Source organism: Manis javanica, chromosome 7, assembly GCF_040802235.1.
Source record: "Manis javanica isolate MJ-LG chromosome 7, MJ_LKY, whole genome shotgun sequence".
Lineage (NCBI taxonomy): Eukaryota > Metazoa > Chordata > Mammalia > Pholidota > Manidae > Manis > Manis javanica.
Window position 1 is genome coordinate 121172613 of NC_133162.1, and position 26461 is coordinate 121199073.

Below are 26461 nucleotides of genomic sequence, written 5' to 3' on the forward strand. Positions count from 1 at the left end.
ACTGCTTTGCAGGGAGCAGAAAAGTGTTTGCATCCAGAGCATACTGAGTGGGTGCTTTGAGTTCAGCAGCCAGGGTCACATCCTAGGCTTAGTGTCGTGGTTTACGCAGCTGAGAAGCACAGGGAATCAATACACTCAGGACCCGCTCCTCCATTTCCCCCCATCCCTCACCTTTATCTCTCTCTCTTGCTTGCATGCTTTTTCCTTTTTCCTGTACACAGCCAAGTCTAACACTTAAAATTTAATAGCACACACCCCAGGGCCTGCTTCCCTGAAATTCATGGTCTATAAATGTAGGTGTTTGCTTTCCCCAGAAGGTGTTCTGATCTTGTCGCTCTGCTGGGTGCATGTGGGGCAGTGAGCCCATTCTGCCTGATTTTAGACCGAGGCCTGATCTTATGCTTCTGTAGGACTTTATGCACAGAACACATCACTGTAGTGTGAGACTATAAAACCAGGAATAATTCAAGTGACATGGGTCTCCTTTCACACAAACTTTAATACTCTCCTGTAGAAACAACAAAGAATGAAAACCTGCACCTCAAACAAGAGATACACCTCTTAGCAAAATGTGTAAGGGTGTATGGTTGTGATACATAGTTTAGCTCAGCTGTTTAATAATATGTCAGTGTCATAATTGTTTTGCACTGCATGTATAAAATGTAAATTACCATGTACCAAACATCATGTTTTGGTTTTGCTGGTATGGTGGGGGTTTTTACTTAACTCATGACTGTTTATTAAATGTGGGTTAGGTGTGTACAGATGTTCTGAATACTGTGGAAGATGAAGTATGCGAGGGAACTTTCCTTCTCACTGGAGAAAAGCCTACAGTGAAATGATAGAACAGCACACAGAATCATGGTTGGTCCCCAGAACAAGTATAGCTGGAGGTGAGGCATAGGAAAGGCCGCCCTAAACATGGCACATGGAAGACCTGGGGACTAGGTGGGTTTGGTAGAGGAGGCTAGAGGGGGGCTGTCGGAGGAGCAGGTCAGGTGCAAGCTGGAGGATGAGGGCAGAAGGTACATCCTGGACCCTTTCAATACTGTTTTTTTACATCTTAAAAGATTGAAAAGACATTGTTAGTATTATTCGTATTATATTAACCACCTTCAAATAGACAATGGCTAAATTTGATGCTTCTCTTGTGGCCCTAATAATTTATTTGTTTAAAGAAGATAAAAAGTCTTGGGGGAGGGTATCTTGAGTTTTATCAAAATACATCTTGTGTGGCTGAGCAGAATTCTGCACACAGTTATTTCACACCACCTGCATGTTGGCCCTTTGTTGGAGCTAGAAAGAGGACTTGCCTTTAGAGACATGCAGTGTTGTAAGGACAGAAAGATAAGTCAGTATGATAGAATGTGACCGACCAGTGGTCCCTCAAAAAGATTTTGAAGTTGTTGAATCATTTTGTTCTTAATGTCAGTTGTTTTTGGAATTCTTCAGTTTTTATAACATTTTCAGGAGTTAGGTGCTTTAAAAAAAAATCGAATATAAAAGTGTCCCATCAGATGTTGTGTGTGAATTAACTTGTTAATGGTTGGTATTGACCCCTGAGGTACCAGTGGCATTAAAATAGTGCATTTCAGTTACTTGAAAATCAGAAAGATATTTTGATAAGAAATAAGTACATCCAAACAAATGCAAAATAGTAAAATAAAGGGTATTTTTTGCATACACACATTTTAATTCTTACAGTCTTTAAATTGTTTCTCTAGGTTTTATGTTCTCTCTTTTCCAGTTTGTTTTTTAGCAGGTCTTTAAATGAACTGATTTATAATAAACTGTACTTGAAGTGGTGCTTTTAATACCTGGTTGTTGAACACACAGATATGAAAGTTCATGTGATGTTCTTTTCCACAGCTATGATGGGTAAGTAGCAGGCTAATGGAGGAGAAAACCGAGAGCAGAAGTAAAGACTTCTCCCAGGTTGGAAAGCCTGCCATGCAAGACCTGTCAAAATTCCTGTCTGTTGTGGCTGGGCTTGTCTGTAGAGAAACAGTGATTACCCCGGGATAAAGTCCATCAGGCCTGATAAACACGTGTTGCAATGAAACCTAAGTCGTGGCAGTGTTACTGTGTTTATATGGACGATATTGAGTTTTATTCCGTAACGTGTCTTCCTCATGAGCTGGTAGTTTTATTTTTAGATTATTTTCAGTAATTTAATCTTAGGACACCATCTAGTTCGCCAAAGTTTTCCATTTCCTTCTGTAATTAAATCAAGAACTGGCTTTTATCAATCTGAATCTCCAGAAGCCACGCCCCTGATCTTTGCCAGTGAGAGGTGGATATGAACATTTTGGAGTTTGGTACTGTGGAAAGAGGGAAGCCATAGATTGGGGGACCCAAAATATTGTCAGTAAGAGGATTTAGTTTTCTGTTGCTTCTGTAGCAAATTACCAGGAATGTAGAGGCATAAAGCAACTCAATTTAAGTGCCTTACAGTTCCATGGGTTAGAAGCCTGACAGGAGTCTTACTGGGTTTCTTCCTTTTGGCCATTGCTAATGATGCTGTTTCAAATATTGGTGTACAGGTGTCTGTATGAGTCTCTGGTTTGGATTTTTTTTGGGTATATATCTAGGAGTAGAATTGTGGGGCCAGCTGTTAATTCTGTTTAACTTTCTGAAGAACTACCACGCTGTTTTCCACAGCAGCTCTATGGTTTTACATTCCCAACAGAAATGCACAAGGGTTCCAGTTTCTCCTTCCTCACCTACATGTATTTTCCATTTGTAAAATTATTCTTCTTTCAATTACATTGGTCGACTCAGGTAGGATTATTATCTCCCAATCTCAAGGTTCTAAACTCAGCCACATTTATAAATCACATCTTAGTGTGTAAGGAAGCAAACTCACAGGTTTTGGGATTAGGGTGAGGACGTCTTCGGGTGCCATCATTCCGCCTCTGATGGCCAGTCTGCCCTCGAAGTCACACTATTTACAAATGAGGAGCTATAGATTTGAGGCTGTAATTTTTGCCAGAAATCTTCATTTTTGATTTAACAGCATTGCCTTTCTCCTGTTGTCTCAGACGATGTTTGGCAGTTGAACATGAGCTTGAACAATTTTCTTCCTTTGTTGATCCTCGTCCTGTAGTGGAAGAGCGTGAGGCAGGAACAGACTAACCATGAGTATGGAGCCCAAGCTCAGCAGCCTTTTCCACAGTAACTGCTGTGAAAGGGGAAAGGGCGCCTAACAGGGATCCTAGTGACCTAAAACAGAGGCATGGAGGCGCGTTGCTGGGAAAGGGTTGGGAGAGAACGAGGCCAGGATTTAAGGGGAGTTGGGCAGAGGGAAAAAATGCATTTGACTCAGGTCGTCAGGTAATAGAGATCACATCCTCACGGCTTGATTGTGGTGCGATCCGGCTATCTATAGTCTGTTATATTTAGTTTGAGTTTCGTATCTCCAGAGTTCAAAATGTTCTCACTCTAAAGTATCGTATGACATTTATCAAGAATAAGAACCCCTTCTGGAATTTTATTCGTTTGGGTCCATGTCAGGAAGACAAGCACATGAGTATACTTGCCCTCATGTTGTCCAGTGGCTGCCATGAAGCAGTGTTTCAGCACATTAGGCGGGCCTCTGTGTGACTCCATGTCCCAGGACACACGTGTGTGCAGGTGTGCACAGCACTGGGCAGCAGCTGATGGACAGCTGGTGACCAAGTGAATCCCAGAACATAACAAGGCATCATTAGGATTCTCTAAGGACATTCAGATACACAGCTGAAAAGAATTTTAGTGGGCGTGTAATTAATTTGTGTTTGAATATGATCAGAATCTGCATTTCAAGAGTTGGCATCATGGCCAGAGCTGGGATGTGTGGTTTTGTCATCTATTGGGTGTTGAATCTCTTAAACTAGTGATATTGGGAGAAGTAGGAAGATGGGCCATAGGGGAACTTGACCTTTCTCTTCTCTGGGTAAAATGGGCTCTCCCACCTATGTTCACCCATCTCGATGAGAATAGCCTCACAATTAACTAAATTTTAATGGAAACATAGACATATGAACAATCAGTACTTGTTCCCGTTTGCAAAAGTGTGATTAATTTAAAACAGATAATTTACATGAGACTTGGGAAGCTTTTTGTTCAGCTAGTGTTTACTGGCAAAAACAAATGTATAATTTTTTAGAGATCCATAATTTCACAAATAAAATGAGAAATGTTATGTGACTGCAAAGCCCCAAGTCAAGGATGAATGTTGACAAGGGCAAGTGCTGGTACTTCTTATGGTATAAGGAAACTCGGTATAGTCTGGAAGTGATGGAGGCTTACTAAAGGAGAACAGCATAATAGTAATTCACACATCCCTTAAAATGATGATGATAAGCGTAACAAAATACAGCATATATTGCATGCTTACTGTGTGCAGGACTTTGTCCTAACTAATGTACATACATTACCTGATTTGATTTTCTCAAACATTCATGTATGTGTGTTTACATGCACACACACACACACATGCACATGTATATGCACCACACCCAACAGATAGAAGCGGGCCTTCTTTCAGGTAATGTAAAGAGAATAGTAGACATGTTGTCCTGGATTTTTGTTCTCCCACCGGTAATAACCAATCATATACATGTGGGCATTGCCTTCATTTTTCCGAGTCTGTTTGGCCACCTATAAAAGACAGAATAGGACTAAAATATCACAAGCTTATCTTCCAACTCTGTACTTTCTGATTATAAAAAAAAAAAAGTTATGGAAGAGTCATTTGGATGGATGGGAAGGGAGGGATAAGGGGGAAAAGGGGCATTACGATTAGCAGACATAATGTAGGGGGGGCACAGGGAAGGCAGTATAACACAGAGAAGACAAGTAGTGACTCTATGCATCTTACTATGCTGATGGACAGTGATTATGGGGTATGTGGTGGGGACTTGATAATGGGGGGACTCTAGTAACCATAATGTTGCTCATGTAATTGTACATTAATGATATAAAAAGAAAGAGTCATTTGTATTTAGTTCAATCCTTAAAGCCTTCCAAGAAAGCATGTGGTTCTAAAATTGTGAACGGGAGGTGGGCGTGTGTCCCATTCTTACAGGTTCCCCAGAAAGGACAGCTTTCCAGTCACATTTTATTTTGAAGATGTAACTAGATCAGGGAGCAGGCTGATTTCTCCTGTTGTGAGCTTCACTGGCTATAGTGAAAGATATGAATACCCTCAGTGATTAAATAAAAATAAGTGACAATGAAAGATGACTGTGATTCACTTTGGGGGACTACTTGGCTGGCTGCCTGAGTCCTGTCCCAAAAGGTTGAAGGAAGCTGAGTATATTTAAACAGCCTCCTCTAGGCTAGGAGGATATGAAAATTTAGGATGTCAGGTAGTTGCTTGGAACAAGGATATATAGGTCATGGATGGAAGTGGCTTTGACGTTATGTCAGTTGAATAGAGGGGCGGATCATGTGTTGTATTTGCACCCACCCTCTGCTGTCCTTGGATGTTGCAATTTTAGAGTGAACTTACAGGAGAGTGGGTCTATTATTCAGTATCAGGTGACTCAGTCTGATGCCCCAATAATGTTATAAGGAGGAAAGGCATTGTGGGACAGAATTAACAGAGGAGAAACCCTTTACCTAGTGAGATTTGGGGACCCAAAAGCTTGCTTTTCTTAGACATTTCCTTGGCCAGTGACTTCCACTGTTTGTTGAGTATGCTGACGTTCTGTGGCCTGGTGTATAGGGCCCTGCCTTTCTAACGTGGTCTCACACTACCCACTCCTTACCCTCTGGTTATTCGCTGTAGCTCACAGCCCTCTGCCTTCTCTTATATTAACACCTCTGTTCACACTTTCCCTTCAACTAAAATAGTAAGAATAGTAAAATCTAACATTGAGTGTTTTCTGCTTATGTACTTGAGCTAACTACATGTGTTATCTAATTTAATTGTTCTCAAACTCCATGAGGCAGGTAATATCATTATTACCCTCATCTTTCTTATCACTGTCACTGCTATCATCTCCAGTTTACAAGGAGGAAGTGGAAATTTAGTGTAAATAATTTACCCAAGATTACACTATTAATAAATACTACAGTCAGGGCTGCAGGCCAGGTGGCTCATCTCCAGAGCCGTAGTGTTAAAAGCCATACTGTGCCATTAAATGCCATGTTTTGCTGCCCTCCACACACATCTAAGCCCAGTCCAGTTCCTGCTTTTCATAACAAAAGTAATGGCTTCTTCTCTGAGGTTTGATTAGGTTACATAACAAGTTCTCTTTTTTTTGTTTGTTTTTACTGGTGTACTTTTCTTCTCTCCTGCTTCAGGGAAGCCTGAGTTTACCCCACATTTGCATCTCTACCTTCATTTGAGTTTCGTATTGGGGTTTTAAGTGTTGCCATGGAAGAATTGCTTAGCCTCCTTGTCCTTCAGTTTCCTGCTCTGTTAAATGGAGAAGATAATACCCACTTGTCAGGATTATAAAGCTGATTAAATGGGATGATGCATGCAGAGAGCCTAAGTGCCTGAGATATATTAGACCTTCAGTAAATGGCACATCTTGTTTTTGACTTTTAGCTATGATTCTGACCTTCAGTTTTGAATTACTGGCTTTTCATCTCTGGGCTGTTTGTTCATTTTAATTTGCTTTTTCATTCAAGTGAGTGGCCAAAGATCACCAATAATAAGTGGTAGCGTCAGGATTGGAATCCAGCTAGTTCACCTCTGGAGCCTAAATTGTAAATCCTTGCCCCATCCTGTCTCATTAAATCCCATTTCTTACTGTGCTGCCCAGTCAGCCAGTTGTAATCCATCACATTTCCTTGCTTTTTGTAGCAAAGAGTGGTACCCCGCCAGATGGCGGAATGGGGCGCAGTGAGGAGTTGTCATTTGGGTATAGAGTTTCAGTTTTGCAAGATCAAAGCATCCTAGAGCTCTTTTACTGTCCACAACACTGAATATCGTTAACACTACTGAACTGTAACTTAAACATGATAAAAGGGCACATTTTATAATGTGTTTTTTTATTTTTACCACAAATTTTAAAAAAATGATGGCTCTTTCTTTTGAATTCCTGTAAAGCTTTTGTGCCCTTATCATTTAAGAACTCTAAAAGGGAGTCTGAGCTATTTCTCTTGGGGCATGGCTTTCCCTGCTTCCGTAAGCATTACTGCTTGTAAAGTCCGTGCCCTTTCTTCCTTCTATGCAGGTGGTTATGTGATAGAAGAGTTCCTGTTGTTGAATCTGGTGATTTAATACTTGGCAGTTTTAGTTTAGAGATTATGAAAACAAAACTATATTGCATAAGGTGAATTTGATATGAGTCACTTTCACTACTGTGTGCCTGCATATCACTGTGGGTTTCTCAGCATGAGCCTTGAGGATATCAGGGAAAGAGAAGTATGTTTTGCAAGTTTTCATTGCTCCCACGAGCCCAGCCTAAAAGCTACTATCAGAAAACTGTATTCCCAGGACATGGGTTTATTTGGTTCTGAATGATTTGGGTACCTTCATTATGCTCTGTGTTGCATATGATAATTAATCTGTCAGTATAACTCTAGATATATAGACTATCATAGGGTCTTTTTAACCATAATTAATTTCTCTACCAAGTACCCAGAAACTTGGATATTCCATTCTTGTTTACCTTCTATTCTCAAAAGGTTCTGAGGTAGAAAGCACACTTAAAACAACATAAAGCGGTAGAGTTAGGGATAAAACCCAGGGTATAGACCATAAATGTAACTGTAACTTTGGGGAGATTGTTGATACTGATTTAAATGTACTGACAAAAACAAAATAAAGTTCAGGTTCCATGATTTATTGTATGTGACAGAAGAATGTTCAAAACATTGTTTTTCTTTTCAGGGAAATGTTGCTAGAATTGGATTTGAGGGTTTTTTCTTCCCCCAAACTTTTGTTTGGAAGATAGTTCTTAATGAGTAATAGAAATTATCATTGACTTAGGTTTTACAATAAACAGAAATGCTCTTTAGCGCATAGACGTTGTTAATAGCTGAAACATGAATGCTCAGTTAGTGAAGATATTTTCAGAGTGAACAGTGTGACTTAGTTTGCTTTTCCTTTATTCAGCAACCTGCTTAGCGACTCTGGCTTGCTATGTACTGTGCTGCCAGACTTTGGGGATTAACGAAAGTAGTCCAGTGGGCAATTTAGGTAAGCAAGCAGGTTAGTAGAGTGTGTAAGGAGCTCTGACAGAGGCATGTATCCTTGTCCCTGGAGCCCAGATATAGGGTATGTCTTGGATGAATGAATGGAAAGATATCAAATAAGTGATATTTGAGCTGATTCTTACAAGTTTGCCAGGCTAAGGGAAGGAAAGGAACATTCTTTGTAAAAAGAATGCTCTTAGATGGCCTAACCTATTTTAACTAGGAACTTGTACAATCTAGAAATATATAATTAACATTCACCCTCAACTCAGATGTCATGTGTCTTCAGTGGACCTTTGGCCTGTACTTGAGTGCAGCCATTTCATGATTAAATTCTCTCCTATTGCTCGTGTACAGATATTCCGGCACACGGTCAAAGCCCAGGAAATCCTGGATGGGTCCAGGTATGAAGACACAAGAGAGACAGGAGAGACGTATGTCACAGATCCCACAAAGTGGATGAAGTAGAGTTGTCACTGTGTTAGGAAAACTTGGAAGTCGATTTACATTTCCAGCCAAAATAGAAGAGCAATTATTACATATGCAGCAAAGGGCCCTGGAGATAGAGCCTATGTTTTTCCTCAGAAAATATTTAATTACCTGCACGGACATGTAGCTCTGACTCCGAAGTCCTGCCCTCCACAGTGCAAAAGGAATGAGTTCATTCTGAAAGAGTTCAAGGGCAGTTATTACCAGCTAATCACAGTATCCCTGAACTTCAGCCAGGCCTCTGTGGAGTGTCTGATTTTAAATAGAGCTGCTGCTTTGTGGTCCCTGTAGAATTATTAAGCTGCACAGTGTATGCCTGAGCAGCTCAGAGGCTTGACCCATGGATGGGGTTGTTTTAGAGGCGCGGTGAATGATTACCAAGTGCAGTGGTAGTTTCAGGGCACTGATGTTGAGTGACCTCTCCTGACTGTAACTAGTCATCAGGCTCAAAAAGACTTCTTAAGACTTCTCATTTGGAGCGATGCCGGCCTTTCTTCTGACCTCCCGAATCACGCATCTACCCCTCTAGAGAGCAAGACTGCTCTCTAGGACGTCTTGTAGCCACGTCGGACCTCAGCAGGGCCACCTGGAAGTCTCACTCCCTCCCTCCCCCAGGTCTGCGCCGCTGTTTGCAGTGTGCGCCTTTCATTACGTGGATCACCGTTCACCTGGTGACTAAAAGTGGAAGCCAAGTATTTGTTGTTGACATCCTCACTTAGCCCCTAAGCCTGGCCAGTTTCACCTACATTTCCGACATTTCTCCCTCTCCCTCCACCTTCATCAGATGTCCTATCAGCCTTGTCCAAGCCGCCACCATTCATTTGAACCCCGGGCCCTGGCCTCCTGACCATCCCCCCTGCTCCCAATTCTGCTGATGCTTCTAGTCAGTTCTCCACACAGCACTTACAGTGATCTTCGTGAAACATCCCGCACGCTATAGCCTTGACTCGCCTTTCCAGCTTTACGTGCCTCTCCTTCCCTCTTTTCTTCTCTCGGCCGTGCTGACTCTGTCAGCTCTTTGGTGCACCAGGCTGATTCCTGCCTTAGCCTCTCTGCCCAGGACGCCATCATCCATTCTTCGCCTGGCTCACTCCTCACTTTTAGGACTCATCTTAATTGTCACTTTTTCCTGAGGGGTATTTCCAGATTGTCCAATCGAAAGTTGCCCTGTGATCATCTCTATCAAGATGTGTCAGGGTTTAAAGAGGTGAGTTTTATCTGTATCTCCCCACCATCATATGATGCTTCCTGGGGACCATATCTGTTTGGTTCCCGCACGGTGCCCTGTAGCTCAGTGCTTGTACAAGAGCAGTGCTTTGTACACATTTGGTGACTGAAAGATTGGTTCATTGAAATAAAAGTTGATCTAGATAGAAAGGTAACAACAGTACCTGCTCCCAATTTCCGCAGCAGTGTTTGCAAGCTGCTTCCACATGAAGGTCTAGAAGAAACTTACTGCCATTTTGCCTTGCTGTTAAAAATGAAATAAACAAAAAAACAAACAGTAGTATTTTCATTATTTGTCCTTGGGAGTCTACCAGACTTCATAAGTTTAGGACCTATTCTGCTCTTGTAAAGCTTCCAACCTTAGGCAAGTTAACCAAGTTCTCCCAGATCTGCTTTGCCATATATAATATGGGGAAAATCATATCTATCCTGTGGGCTTGTGAGGATGACATGAGATTATGTATGCAAAGTATGGAGCTTGGTATGTTGTAGGAATTCAGACATTCTTTCTCCTATCCCCTTTATATTGCAAGAGATTAATAAGGGCTTAGAGAAAAACTCATTCAACTTACCTCATACTCTTACTGTTTGTATTTAATGCATAATCACACCCAAGGGCACTAACATGGGGGTCAAAATGAGTTTAAGGGGAAGTAATCCGTCTCAAGGGTGCAAATAAACAATGATGGACTGGTTATTTAATGGCCAGTAACACTGGGCTCCCTCAGAAGGATACACATGGAATTCTCTTTGTCTTATCCCAGGGGTTGTTCTTTAACATTGTAAAATTGTAATTGCAAATAAATACAAGTAGTTTTTTTCCATTCTAGTTTAGGTAGACAGGCCATATGAAAACATTTTCCCCACTTTAGGTATTTCTGTGGAGAAACTTTGGCAGAAAACTCTAGAGTCCAAAGCTCTTCTAATTATGTTGTCAGCTTTGGTGGTAATTAATATTCTGAAGGCAGGTTATTAGATTCAGGTGGGTTAGATTCAAGTCAGGCATACCAATCTGATTGCTAGACAGAGTTTAAGGGAAAATGCTTGAATTATATCTATCAAAATTATAAAAGGTTAATTTGCTGCTTTAAGTCAGAGTACCTCACCCACCTTGCCTCTGTTGAATTTGTTTCACTGGATGACATGAGACAGTAACTGTGGCAAACTGGGGGATTGTTTCTCTACAAGCTAAGGCCATCAGAGGGCTAGGGGCCTGAGCATTAAAAGCTCCAGACCTTTGCATTTTTCGGCTCAACTACTGACCCAGGCAATGATCTGTGTTGTTTATTTAGGGCTAGGTATAATTTAAGAGTGTTGATACGAGGGGATAGGACAATTAATAGATGTAAGACATTAATTAACTTCTTAGCTCAGTTGTTTAGAGCGTGGGAACTGTAGTAGGGCCAAGGGAACAGATAGGGACCCCTTCTGGGGCTCTCACTCTGCCATGTGCTGGGGCCAAAGATCTCACCAAGGACGCAAGCCAATTATCTTGAAAATGTGTATGATTGGTCATTTGGGACATTAGATTAAGAACATGTGAGTGTGCCTGGACAAATCCATGACCAACGGGGAAGAAGTGCTATTTTGACAGAGGGGCTGTTATATGAGGATTGATGTCTAGACATCTCTTTTAGCTCATGGTCAGTTTCTCACTGCAAACCCCACTTCATAAACCAAAATGGCTGAACTGAGCTAACAGTGAACCGCTGAAGTTAATGTGTATCCTGAAGGAGTGCTGTTATCTCAGGAGACAAAAGCCACTTGCATTATTTTCAATGGTTTTCTTTTCTTTTCTTTTTTTTTTACTTATAGTTGTCAATCAAAGTGAATAAAAGTCACTGTTTTCTGGCCATCAGGTTTTCTTTCTGTGTTTTCTCTCCGTGGCTGGGGGCGGGCGCTGAAGTGCTTAACTGGGTCATGCCTCCTCAAAAGCAGCTTGTGAGTGGAATAGGAGCCTGCTATTAAGTGAGGAAATAATGCATTACCTTTGCTGAAATGCAAGTCTGATTGTTTAAAGCCCACCACATCAGGTATCCCAGCACAGGACTTCAGAGTTTCTCCCCTCCCAGCAAACTGATTTGGTGTCTAAGTGACTTCTCTAGGGTACTTTAGCTTAATCAGATGGTAGAAATTGAAAAGAAGTCATGAAAGAACCACAGTAGTGTTGTTTGGTCTGTCTGTGAGTCACCCACTAGCAGCCTGTTGTTGACCATGACATATCTCCTTTCTTTTTTTTTTCCCAGAATGCTATGAACCTGCCCCCTGACAAAGCCAGGCTACTGCGGCAGTATGACAATGAGAAAAAGTGGGAACTGATTTGTGATCAGGTAAGAAACAAGTGATGCTTTTATCAATAAATAGTGGAAGAGGAGAATCAGATAGCCTCCCTAAATATATTAGACTTTTTCTAGGAGATGCACCGATTTCTGTTTAGGATTTCTTTGCCTTCCTGTTTCTTATGACCAAAGGAAAAGCTAGATATTGAGTTTTTTTGTGTGTGAGCGTTATCTTAATCTTCTTTATTTTTAAGAATTTTTTAGATTAGATATTCTAGGAAATATGGTCAAGTGGACAAACCAAATTCAGACGATCCGTTTTTCTTTTTACTCTACATAGCAGTTTACACTGCTTGACTAATGCGGGTTCTGTAATTCAGTTGGTTTTCCTAGTCATGTATATTAATGTGTATTCATGCAAGAAGGTGAACGTTTATAAAGAAATATTGCTTAGATTGATAAAAAATTATTTCAGATTGTAGCGATTCTATGTTTTCATTTTATCATTAACTCATAACAAATTCAGATTGTTCAGGGGGATATAAAAATAAGTGAAATTCGCCATTTTCTTTTTACTCTATCCTCCAAATTCTATACCTTAGAGGTCCCTGGTTAAGACTTTGAAGTGCCTTCTTCCAGCTTTCTAAAATTTTTCTCTTTAAAAAAACAAACCAAAAGTATATGAAATATATAGGTACAGTCCTGCCTCTTGATACATTCATCAGTATATTTGTCCCCACCTCATTCTTTTGAATGGTATGTAGTGTTCCATTGCAACTGGTAGTAATTTTTTTTGGCACTTTGTTGTAGGGCTGGGTAGAGGTTAGTTGTTTTAAATCTTAGAAGAGTTTTACATCTGCTTATATGACCGCAAGGCAAAAGAATAAAATTTTGCTGACACAATCTCCTTCTTTGAGACTTAATTTTTAATGAGGATTAGCTACACCTATTATTACAAGGAAAATGATTTTATAATGACAGTGAACAAAGATAATAGGGATAATTAATAGAAAGGAAAGGTAATCACACAAGTGAGGGGAGCCCAAGGAGGGAGAACAATTCTGCAGTGTGGCAGACTGCTGGCGCCACCAGCAAAGGTGGAGGAGGGCTGCCTCTGTGGTGGTCCTGGTGCCGTGGGCAGGGCAGACCCTCTTCCTTGCTCGGACCTGCAGGAGCCCCGGCAGCTCAGGCTACCCTGCTCCTGTAGCTTTATCGAATTACTGGCTTGTGCATCTCCAGTATGCCAGCAAGGGAAGTTTACCGAGGAGGACTCTGAACATCTGTACTCTTCTCTCCAACCAAAAGTAGTTTCATAGTGTGGATGGTGGCATCTGGGGAACCTTGAGGCTGGGAGAGGATCAAACCAGTTATCTAATTGTGTTTCTGATTTTCATATACTTGGGTTAGCATGCTTAAATGTTAATATATCAGGACATGGCGCGGTTAGCTACTCCACCATTCCTTTGTGGCAGTCACTTCAGCACATGCGGCAGGCTCCGAACTGATGTGGCTCCATCCGTTCTGAGGTGTCATGGGTGATTTATTAATAATAGCTAGATAACTGTACTTATTGTTTCCAGTAGCCAGCACTGAGTAGATTTTCATAATAAGAGCTGTGCATTTAATTTTCAATGCAGTCATACTTACTAGTATCTTCATTTGACATATGGAGAAAACTGAGGCTTATGTACATCAAATACATGGAAAACATTTGACGTATGAGGTGCTTCAGAAATGGTGTGGCTGCTTCTGTTGCTACAGAGGGGCCCAGATATTAAATACTGGTAGCATTTCCTTTTTACTGTCAACTTCAAAAGAGCTGGAGAAATTTATTGCATTGAGTCTATCATTAAATGTTACCTAAATATATTTGATAGTTTGAATTGTTTTTGCATGATGCTGTCAGGAAAAGCCCCAGCTGAAGATTTTCAGTCCAAGAAGATATCAAGGCAGATCTTTTATCTTACTTGTGAAGTCTTAAAACCATAACTGTGTTTGGTGTCCTTGCTGTCTGACACACAAGACTCTCTGGGGCCCCTCATGCTTTGTGCATAAACAATATATTGAGTACAAATGTCAATTTTATTTATTTTTCAGCAAATAATGCAAATATATTATCTGATATTTAAGATGCATGTTATAAGCATGGTGTGTAAGGTGCACAAAGGGAAAAAAGAATATTACAAAAATTCAGTTTCGGAAGGAAGTGTGTAATCAGGAGTGTCGGAGGGCCTACAGAGAGTTATTTCAGGTTTCAGTTCTATGCAAAATGATCATGTGGACACTGAATCATGGAACTGGTCACAAGGTTTCTCTGTTTTTTTCTTTGGTTGCTAGAATGTGCAGAGCCAAATTTGTGGTCTGCCCTTACCACGTACACAGTATCTTAGTGGCACGTGTTTTGTTTACCAGCCTCCCCCTTGGCTTCATCAATTTTTTCTGCCCATGTTTTCCCTCCACACTGATTTCTTCACTTAAAAAAAATCGTCTATGAAGTAAAAACTTTCGTAAGTCATCTTCTTGAATGAGACAAACATGATATATGGAGATTACTGGTGAACAAAAATATTTGCACTGATAATGAAGCTTAACCTTTCTGTATGCTATGGTTATGGCTGATGGGTACATCGAGCATACTCTAAAGAAGCAAATACAGAGGGCCAAAATAAAATGCTTTTTCATGATTCAGCTGAGGTTAGACAGTTGAGTTGAATACAGTTCATCACCCTTTTCATATTTCCATAGGGTTGTGTTAGTCTGTCACTTTGCAAGTATTTAAATATGTCTCTCCCATCAAGAGGGAGTTACTGAAGGGTACATGCTACGTGGCATTTTGTTTGTGTACCTCTAACAGCTTGCTCAGTGCCTGAAACATAATAGGTGCTTCTTGAAAGAATAATAAGGAACGAGAATAGCTAAGTGCTGTGTTTGGGAGATGGTGGGGAAGCAAGAGAAAGCAGGAGGAAGAAGGTGGATGGGAGAGGCTGCTGCTTTACCCTTCACCTTCTGCCTTGTTGGTGCAATTAGCTTGTGAGAAGTGATATAAAACTTCACTGCTCAATTCTGGAAACCCCTTTAAAGACGGCAGGGTCCCTGGTGTAGATGTGAAGGAGCCTCTGTGGGCTTTTCTGCAAGGAAACTGCCTCCACCTACCCACGATTAACTGAAAATCCAGTTCTTTAGCTGAAAATCCAGTTCTTTGGGTAAATCCAGAAACAAAATTCAAAGAGTTTAATAGATTAAATTCCATGGGATTTCTGTAATAACAGTATTCTGGCAATGTCCCTTTGTTTTTTCCTAGATTAATACATAAATATAAAGATGAGCTGAGCTCCTAGTGGGTCTCAAGGTTAGAGTAATGTGGGAGAACTGACTCTGTCTGAGTGGGGCGTTGGAAACCAAAGAAAAAGGGGTGTCCCTGATGGATCTGGGTGATGTGAGGTGCATCTCAGAGAACTTCTATGCTATGGTAAGGGGGCAGAGTGCCCATGACATCAGTTTGAGGACTCTGGGGACACTGAGGCCAGGTAATAGCATGAGATGACAGTGTGAGAATAAAAGTCTGGAAATGTTAGGTTCCTTGACAACTGCAAATGAAAGCCCACAAGCTGCCCAGCTGTGAGAGGGCCTGTCAGCGGTCTTTATACCTGTGCAGGGACAGAGAGCTGCTGGCTGTCACTTCCGCCTCGATTTTTGGTATTCCTTAAACACACACCCTCTGCTGCTCTCTTTGGTTTTGAGTCTTGACTGTTTACCACAAATTTAAAGTAAAGACTTCATTGAGGGAGCTTTAGAAATCCCACATGAATTTAAGACTAACAGGTCATTGTATCTGGAAGGGTTGTTGGAGACCATTTATTTCAAACCACTTTTTATTTTTCTGCAGGAAAAGTTAACAAACGTTTGTTAACAGAATTTTTTTCAACTGTATTGGAGCATATGAAGTAAAGTGACAGTCTTTTTGTTTTTCCTACCTGCTCACTAATCCCCTTAATTTATTGATGATAAAACTGAGGTTCAAAAGCATTGATGACAAGGCCAGCCCCAAGGTCACCTTGGCTAGTTAGCGGGGTGTGAACACCTATTTCCAAACTCCAGTCATGAGTCCTTTGAATTAGTCCCTGTTACAGAAATTGTAGTAGTTAAGGAAAATTGGTGGGCAGCTCGGTTCATAGCTGTGGCTCTGCTGAATGATTAAGTGGGAGTGGTGTGTCAAAAATTCAGGACACTTTGGGTGGATACTGCTGATGGCTGTGGGTCCCATGAATATATACTCTGGTCCTAGAATGTTAGTGTTGCCCCACTTGAGCCGGAAAAGCTGCTCCGTGGCTTTGCCAGCGCTGCTGGCACATTTAATTTTGGGGGTGGTTTGGCACAGCTCGACCTTGCCCCCTACTGGCTGGCTGTTGTTTTGCATTGTAGCCATAGAGATGGGGGTCTCCCCCTTCCTTCACTTTTGTGGAATGCTATGGGAGATTAAAAACAACAAAAACAAAAAAGGTGAGAGTGGAGAGGTGGCAGGAAATCATAACCACTTAGTCTCAGCTTCCTGTGTTGAGCACTTCAGGATGATCGGATTTCAGCCCTCAAGGCTTGGCACGCATCCTGACCAGGAAAGGAGGAGGCGGTGCTGCCACTCAGCCAGAGCTGAGTTAGGCTGGTGGCACTAAGATATTCCAGTCCACTAAGATACTCCAGTCCACTAAGATACTCCATTGCTGTGAGTTACTCTCTTTTTTGACACAACGAACCCATACCATTTGAATGCATTTGATCATTAAGAATATATTTATTTTTAAAACTCTTCACTTGTATTTCCTAATACTATTTCTTTGAAAAGATGAGAGTTACTTATTAGATAGCTTGTAACAATAATTATGCCAATTTGCCACTAGATTAAAAATTCTTAAAGAGCAAACATATTGCTAACTTTTCTTTTTTTTAATGCTCATGTTTTTTTGAGCCTGTTAGAGCTCCTCTCTGCCAGTTAAGCAAATATCACTGGATACTGATGAATTAATTCCTGTGGATCCTCAGATTCTAGGTAATAAGAGCTCATCCTTGGAGCAGGAGGGGTGATGAATGAGCAGTGGCACTGGTGGGGGGTAGGTCACAGCCCACTGCAGGGCTGGTGGCCACCATGTCAGCCCCCTGAGCGAGCGTGTGGACCGCACAGGCTGTGGGGAAGGAGCTGAAGGGACAGAGAGTGAGGCAGCACTTGCCTTCCCCCTGCTTCAGACTCCAGGCTTAATCTGCCTTCAGCCCCTCTCCCCAGATTCAAGGCTTTGATTCCACATTTAGCCACACTCGCTCCATTCTGGCTTTACCAGCTGTTGGGTTAGCAGCCAGCCATCTCCCCATCCCCTCCCCCTTAGTCAGTCCTCTGACTAGATGGCATTTTTACTATATTTAATATTGTTTGATGTTAAATTGTTAGAATATTTACTGTATTGCCATAATTCTATGGTATGTTGAAATGCTATCTATTTTTAAATCATCATTAGGTTTTTGTGATCTGTATGTTTTAAATTCTCTTTCAAACACTTTGTGTTTTTCTTTTCTTTTATTATGTCTTGGTCTTCTACCCTGGTGTAATTCTTCTTGGCTATTCATTATTCAGACTTTTTTGTTTGGTATTTTGTTTTCTAGCTTACCTTAAAAAATTTCAGCATGAACCTTCTAAAACTGAGAATTTTCTCTTGAATCCAGATTGAGTAATCCTTAGTATCATCTGTTACCCAGTTCATATTTCCCAGTTTTCCCATAATGTTCTTTCTGTGTGGTTTGTTCAAATGAATATAGTCTAGCATCAGTCACATATGACATGTGGCTGCTATGTTCTTTACATCGCTTTGAACTTAAAACACACTTTTATTCATGATGCTCAGATAGTGAAGAGACCAGACAAGCCATCTCATAGAAAGTTTTGTTCTCTGCATTTACCTGTGGCTTTCTAGAGTTGTCTAATCTCCTGAATTTCCTGTTGATTATAAGTTTGATGTAAAGACTTAGTACACTGATGTTGAACATCTTTATTTAGAATATCATAGCAGACCAATGACGTCTCACCATTAGATAATACTGGTTAGTGGGTCAGGTAACAACCTGATCCCTCCATTTTGTGTTTTCTCCCTTAGCTGAAAGGAATCTGTGAAATGTTACTTTGGCACCATATATACATCAGGCTTGAACCTAGTGGGTTTAAAAACCAGTTGATAATTTTTTTTGCTGAATCAGTTTCATGAGGAGTTTCATAAAAATGATTGTATAACTTCATTTTTCTTCTACATTAAGTCAGCCACTAGAGCTTCCAATTGGGTCTCGTTTACCCTGTAATATTTTAATTTCTGGAATTTTTTCCCATCAATTTACATTTTTTTAAAGTAAGGATTTAGTTGATACCCTCAAAAGGTGGCAGATGAATTTTCTCTGGGTGAAAATTCACCCATTGTGAACTCATGGGTTTTCATAGTCAGTGTGTTTCAATCAGTAATACAATTTTTGAGGCTCACATTATCAATACTTTGATGGATAGGAACCCTTTCATGGTAGCCCCTTTGTTCTTTTGATATGAGAGCTTGTTTTATGATACAAAACCCATCTCTTAGGCTTACCTTGTACCTTCCTAGCCCTCCATCTAGAATAAGGCATTTCTCAAAGGAGACCTATTCTTTTCCTTGCAGGATGGTATAAGGAGAATTTGAGTGCTAAAGGTCATCACAGCTGTGGGGTGTATTTGCTTCTCCATTTACATATCTAGACCTTGAAAGCACATGTCTAAAAATCATGAGTTCATATTGACATTTTCAAATCAAGTTTTAATATTAACTTCCTTGATTTTATAATTACAACTTTTACATTGAAATATTTGATACCTAACATAAATGTGGTTATTTTTTATACTATAAAAAAGGTTTCAAAATAACACAACAGTATCATTGCTAACTAAAACATTAGTAACTAAAATGACTTAGTGGAGACTTGTAGTTCTGTGTCCTCAGGATGCATCCTATTGAAGATGTACTAAGTACTGTGATCTAAAGTTACTTGATATGCAGACTTCTCTGTCATTAACGTATAAGTCAGAATAACAATAGAGTAACAAGTGGATGCTGTATTGGTTTCCTAGGGCTGTCATAACAAACTACCACAAAACTTGGTGGCTTAAAACAACGGAATATTCCATCACAGTTCTGGAAGCCAGAAATCAAGGTGTTAGCTGGGCCCTGTTCCCTCCAAATGCTCGAGGGGGAGAATCCTTCCCTCTTGCAGCTTGTGGTAGCTCCGGGCATTCCTTGGTGTGATGTTTCACGACTCCAGTCTCTGCCTCTTTTTTCATATGGCTTTTCCCTTTTCTCCTTTTGTTCTTCTCTTTTGTGCCTTGTAAGGACACTTACTACTGGATTTAGGGTCCCCCTGGATAATCTAGGATGGTCTCATGTCAAGATGCTTAACTTTGTTACACCTGCAAAAGTCTTTTTCCAGATACATTCAGATTCACTCACTTAGGTGGGTAGGACACAGACAGATCTCTTTGAGTGCCCCCATTCAACCCGCTACCGATACCACTACGTGTGATGATTTACATCATCTGGTCATTCACAGAACAATCCAAGTTGGTATTGTTACCAGTGGGGGTTGCGTTCTGCAGAATTGATCAGGGACCCAGGTGAGGCTGTTTTCAATATACAGCTTCAGCTTCATCTCGGGGGCAGTTTCCACTCAAAGGAAGAAAGAGTCTGCATACCTGGGAAGTTTTCTGGGTCACGCTTGGAAGTAGCCGCACCGCCTGTGATGCTGTCCTGTGGCCTTCCCCTGCGAAGGAGAGTGAGAAATGCAGGCCAGCTGAATGCACACATGCAGAAGAAAATGTTGAGTAAAAGCTCGCCTGTGCCATCCGTGATTGCCACTTTTGATAGTGTGATAGTTTCATTTGTTTTAGCTTGTATTCAGTATTACAACTGGCTTTTGTTTATGTAGTCATTAATTTATTCATTGAATAAGCATTTAGCTGTACAGGTGAGGGAAAGCAGAGAGTGCAGTGAGAGGGGTTGCTGTCTTGCCAATGGCTTCAGCCCCCGACAAGTTTGCCATGGATTCAGTGTGACCAAAGAAATGACAGTAGAATGTTCTTGGGGTGAAAGGGCATACCCGACTTTATTCCCATGGTGGCAGGTCAATCACTAAAATCCCATTCACTTAGAGCGAGTCTGCATGCAGCAAGCTGGTCTCTGCCTCTGGGCCTCTGTCCTCGGTGCTGCCACCACTCCAGCCTCTGCTCTGCTCTCCTGCAGCCTTGCAGCCCTGCTACCATGTCGCGCCCAGAGCAGTGGGAGGAGCTCTTCATATAGAGTCAATAGCAATGTATTGCCCACAGATGTGCAGTGAGCTAGTCAGCCAGGGCCAGGTGAGAATCCCGGGCACAGGAATTCTCATTTTATCCACAGTTGTGAATCTGAGTTTTCCCCAAACAGGAACCTCCTGGACTACTTTAAGTGGGGACTAGACTCTAAATGGTTGCCAATACCAATCTGTTTGTTCTGAGTTCAGTGGAACACCAGGTATGAACTGACCATAGGACATGTATTTCTGCCAAACTTTAGAAAAAAACAAAACATATTTTATCTCTGGGTTATCTTTCTGCTTGAGATTATAAAGAGATCATCTTCCTTGAAGTCTCTAAATCTGAGGAAAGGTGTTGATGAGTCAGTTGCTATTAAAAAGAAGACATGTTGCTTTTCAGTTTTTCTCCTGAAAGCAATTTCCCTTCTATTAAGACTCATTCTGGATCTCTGATTCCTTGACTCTGAAACGCTGGAGAAGCAGTCAGAGGAGCAGAGGCCAACTGCCTGTGTGTCAAGCTAAGTCACACTTAGTGTCTCTGGAGTTGTGGAAAATTGAACCTGAATCCAGAAGCAAGTTTATAGCTTTCCTTGGGCAGAGGTTCCCTTTGTCACACAGTTTTTATAGTGAGGGGAAAAGATGCTGGCCTGTCTCAGAGGGTATGAGAGGGGGGCAGAAAAAGGAGAGAAGGGAGGCTAAAGAAGTGGGTATCTATTTCTTTGAAAACAAATCCTTTTTGGCTGTTTGATATGAATGCTCTGTCAGAAGTGCTGTTTGGCATCAACAGACGGGCAAGCCCAGGGCTGATGTGAAGCTTTTAGGTCATCTTTTGACAAAATAAACATCACATCACCTGCCTTCCTACCTGGTAATACAAATGGAATTGTAGATTCTTCTCCCCATACTGCCCCCCACCCCCCACCCCCTACCCCTCCTTACAATGATTTAATTGCCTGAGCTTAGGTAGTAACTATGTTACACTGTTTGAAGTAAACTTTATTGTATGAGCATCATTTGTATTTGTAAACTTGGGAATGACTTGCACAGGAAATACAGAATCATATAGCCAATTTAATACATATGGACTAGACTGAGGTTGGCCTTTTACACTATTGTATAGAAAATAATTTATGTGACTTATTAAGGTGTATTAGCCAAGACTTTCTACTAGGTAACAAAAATCCTACTTTACATTGTTTTAGCACTTGGACATTTATAATCTTTGCTATGAAAGGCTGTTTTTGTTCAGCTTTAACATACACAAAAAAGACAGCTTCTGGAAGTTACCCAAGAAGTGGCAGATACTAAAAAATTCTGAAAATTTCTATGTTCTAAAAAGTACCATAAGGGCTTGGAAAAGCTTTTAAAAAAGAATTTCCAGTGGATAACTCGGATCACATGTGATATTGGCAATTTTCATCAATCCATTCATCAATTAAATGATTTATTAAATATACACTGTGAAGAGTGATGTGCTAGATGCCAGGGCCACGGGGCTTCAGAAAATGATGCTGCATCTTTCAAGTGAAGAGATTGAAGAAAGAGTACGACAGCATCTTAAAGGTAAATGCTGGAAAAACTGAGCGTGTAATAGAGTTTTCAGCCCACATTTCTCTCCTACTTATCTGTAGCATTCACTATAGATCTTGATGAACTTTCAAGTTAAGTGGTTTCAAAGAAGTTATTTTCTGAAGTCAGCGTGTAAATTAAGGTGTCTGTGATCTTGTCTTGCCTGAGTATTTCAGCCCCAGGCAAGTTCAGTCTAGATTCCATGAGACCGAATAATGACAATGGAATGTTCGGGGTAAAAAGGGGCTCATACCAAGCTTTATTCTCACAGTGGCAGGCGCTAGAATCCCATCTGCATCTGTTTCTGTCTCCTTCTCTCTTGCCATCTTCTCTAGGCTCTGCTCTTGGCACTGTGGGAACTCGTTTATAACAGTCCCGGCAGTAATGGCTTATGCCAGCGGGTATGCAAGCATGCGCCTGCGCAGTGGGATAAGTATTACCTCATTGTACAGACACAGTGGATATCAGGTGAGGATCCTGGCCATGGAACTTCCATCTTCCCTACAATCTTTATCCCTGCCATAGTAGTAAAATAGAATTTTGATAATATCACTTAAATAGCAGAAATATAAATTGTCTTGACTGTTAATTAGACTGTAGATGTTGGGGATGCAGGGAGATAGGAAAGTGAATTAGGAATGTGGTTCAGGGCTTGTAAGAAATGGACAGCTGGACATAGGAGTAGAGGCCATGTATATTCTACATCAGTGTGGTGGGTACTAGCTGTGGGCCAGACCGAGGCCCTCAGCAGCATCTTCGGGGTCTAGAAATACCATCATTGTGCAGGTATTTGTTGGCCTTAAAGCCTTTGCTGGCTCTCTACACAAGAACTTTGACACAACCCCTTGGCTGCTGATGTATGCACTTATATTTCCAGATATAAATTCCCAAGTCCATCTAACACCCTATAAAACAAACACTCGTAATAGATTGGGTATTGAGTTTACACACGTCTGTCACAGCCAGCAATTATCCTCAGCCATCACCAATTTCAAAGTTGCTGTTTCTGCCTCAGGTACTGTGTGAGTATTTGGTTTAAGGACTGATTTTGACCATGTGGATCACAGATTGAAACTATTTAATGGGCTAATCTTGTGATCTGGTGATGGAAAACATGAGGCTGGTAAGAAGGGGTGGGTATGTGTGTGTTTATTATGTTAAATTTGAAATTAGGGAAGAACCGTCATAACCAACTGGACCTTGGGCTTAAGATTTAGGTTTTCAGGTTGTTAGCACACATTACTTTTGTTTCTATGTTTTAGAAGGTGAGTATTTATGTGTCTAAGAAATTGGGATGTGTATTTGGGGTTGGGCAGGGAGGACTGGATGAAGATGGTGGATTAAGCAAATGTCATAAAATGAAGAGACAGTATTGTTTGAGGTATGGAGGTACCTTTAGACCTGGATGAAAAAACACTGATGTAATTCTAATAATTAATTCTTTAGATAGAATGATGGATGATTTGTGATGTAAATGTTTTGGGAATTTTATGTCGGAGAAGTTTTCAGGACCCCCTGTTGGAGTGCTTTATTTCTTGCAAAAGTATTAACTGACAAAGTCCACTATGTGTTTGGCTTAGAGATTTCTTTTTAATTAGGGCAAATGGAATCAGCAAAGTATCAAGAGAAGGCCTTCTTTAAAGAGAGAGTCATGTTCATGAACAATGTAAATAAGTAAAATAAATCTAAAGAAATTACTTGGAGACACTTTTTAAATCATCTTTGCTGAGGTTTACTTCCCATACAACAAAGTTCACCAATTGTGTTTTCCAGAATAGCTGGACCATTTTGCATTCCCAGCAGCAGTGTAATAGAGTCCCAGTCATTCCAAATCTTCACCAACCCTTGGGTATTTTCAGTTTTTTAAATTGTAGCCATTTTTATAGACATACAGTGGTATCTCACTGTGGTTTTCTTTTGCATTTCCCTAATGATAGTAAGCATGTGTTATGTGCTTCTTTGCCATTTGTGCATCTTTGTTGAAGGATCTACTCAAATCTTTTGACCATTTTTAAAAATTGGGTTGTCTTACTTCAGCATTTTATTAAAAATAAAATAATAATAATAATAAAGGGAGAAATGTGGGATCCACGTATAAATCAAGTATAAAAATCAAACGAATATTCATATCTGACCTGATTGTTTATAATTTATAATGCATGATCAAAACCAAAAGTTTCTGTGATGCCTGCCCTTGTACTGTTCACCATGTAAGAACTTATTCACTATGTAAGAATTCGTTCACCATGTAAGAACTTGTTCGTTATGCTTCAGAAGATTGGAGACTGACGAGAATTAGGCTTGAGATGGATTAATGATTGTGCATTGAGCATTGACCCCCCTATACAGAATTTTATTGTTGTTAACAACCATTTGATCAATAAATATGAGAGATGCCCTCTCAAAAAAAAAATTGGGTTGTCTTATTACTGAACTATGGAAGTTCAAAAAAAATATTCTGGATATAAGTATCAGAATATCCTTATTTTGCCAGTATCTTCTCATTTCTGTCTTGCCTTTTCAGATTCACAAGATCGTGTCTTTTAAAGAACAAAAGTTTTCTGAAGTTGAATTTAGTTTATCTTCTATTTTTTAAGTGGTTTATGCATTTTGTGGCCTAAGGAATCTTTGCCCAAGCTCAGGTTGCAAAAATTATCTCCTGTGTTTCCTTCTAGAAATCCTGTGGTTCTTACAGTTAAGTCTGTGATCTGTTTTGAGATAATTTTGGCACATGAGCCGAGGTAAGATAGGAGACGTACCGTTTTTTTCCCCCACATGTATACCCAGCTGTTTCAGTACTATTTGTCGAATAGACTCTTTTTTCATAAACCACCTTGGTATCTTTGAAAATCCAAAAAATGGCTAAATATATGTGGGCCTATTTTTGTACTGTCTTCTGTTCTAATCTTTATTTCTATCCTTTTATCAATATGGCACTGTTTTGAAATCAGGTTAGTTTGAATTCTCCAGCTTAGCTCTTTGTAAAGGAATTAGAAGAGCTAAAATAACTGCAGTTTTTATATACATTTTAGAATTAGTGTGTCAGTTTCTCAGAAAAAGCTGCCAGGATTTTGATGGAGGTTGCATTGACTCCATAGATCAGTTTCAGGGGAACTGACATCTTAACAATACTGACTCTTCTGATTTGTGAACATGGTATCTCTATTGCAGTTTTCAGTATCTCACAGGAATGTTCTGAAGTTTCCAGCATACAGGTCTTGCACATATTTGTTGAATGTATCCCTAAATATCTCATGACTTTTGGTGCTATTTTAAGGGATACCTTTAAAAAATAAAAGCTTCCAGTTTTGTTACCAGAAACAAAAAAAGGTTTGTTTCTAGAGAAATACTGTTTTTGAACAACCTCCTGTCACTTCACTGATCCCCTTATGGAGAAAGGTGGTTTGTGCAATATTAGTGCATTTGCAAATTAAGTTCTGCAATTAAAAACTATCTTCCTGGCTTCCATACTGTAAACAGGCATAGATAAATGTTGAAGTTTAGTATTCTGAGCTTGGTTTTTATGCTCAAGTCTAAGCCTAAAATAAAGGAAAGCAAGTTGTAAGGGCATGATTAAGATCTTGTAACCACCCCCCACCCCCATTTTCTATTATTCTGTTCATAAGGACACTTTTCTTCACATGCATCAGACACTTGCTTTTAGTGGAAGGCAGCTTCCTTTTTTACTTCTTCCCATGTTATCTACTTTGAAGGTTCCTTGACATAAATCATGCCCTTGATGAATATTAAAAACCTATTCAATTCAGCGAACACCTACTGAAATTCTGAGGTTTGTACCCATTTAATAGCACACTGTTTGAATTGGGGCAAATGAAATTTCAGGGAATCTAGGTCATATAACTTTAGTCAGAAAAGCAATCCTCGAAATAAGAGTTTGCAATTTTCTTAAATTTTTGAGTGATTGAAAAATATTAGTACTTATCTAAATCTTGAAATACCTAATGGTCTCTATGAGAAATCTAAGGCTTAATTCCATTTTTCTGTATTTCTTTATTTCATCTCTCTCTTTTTTTTTTTTTTTTCCCTGATCAGCCATCAGAACTTTATTTTTTCTTTTCCTCTCAGATGTTTTGTTTGTACGACACATGGTTAGGTCAGGAGACTTAGAAATCTTCAGTATGTCATTCTTGTTTGGAAGGCATCTTAAGTAAGGTTCCTGGAATATGTAGTAATTGGGAGAGGTCATAATGCCAGTTTTCAGATGAAGAAACAATGAGGTGTGTTTATACCCTCTGCATTCTTACAGGATTAGTGCTTCTCAGGGATTTTGCAAAATTTTCATGAAAGTACAGACTCTAGTTTTTTCATATAACCCCTTTCTTTAAACATAACTGAAAATATTCCTGCACCTCTGCTTACCAAGGATGTGTACACTCTGTAGACTGAGTAAAGAGTGG

General features: G+C 40.2%; 1 protein-coding gene across 14 annotated transcripts in view; it reads left to right on the forward strand.

The window, feature by feature from the left end:
- The window catches only part of FMNL2 (formin like 2), a 281458-nt gene that overhangs the window by 150305 nt on the left and 104692 nt on the right, over positions 1–26461 (forward strand). For all 14 annotated transcript variants that reach the window (XM_073241458.1, XM_073241460.1, XM_073241465.1 and 11 more), the window contains exon 2: positions 12099–12182. In XM_073241458.1, the coding sequence (XP_073097559.1) occupies positions 12099–12182 (84 nt within the window). The remainder of the gene's footprint in view (positions 1–12098; positions 12183–26461) is intronic.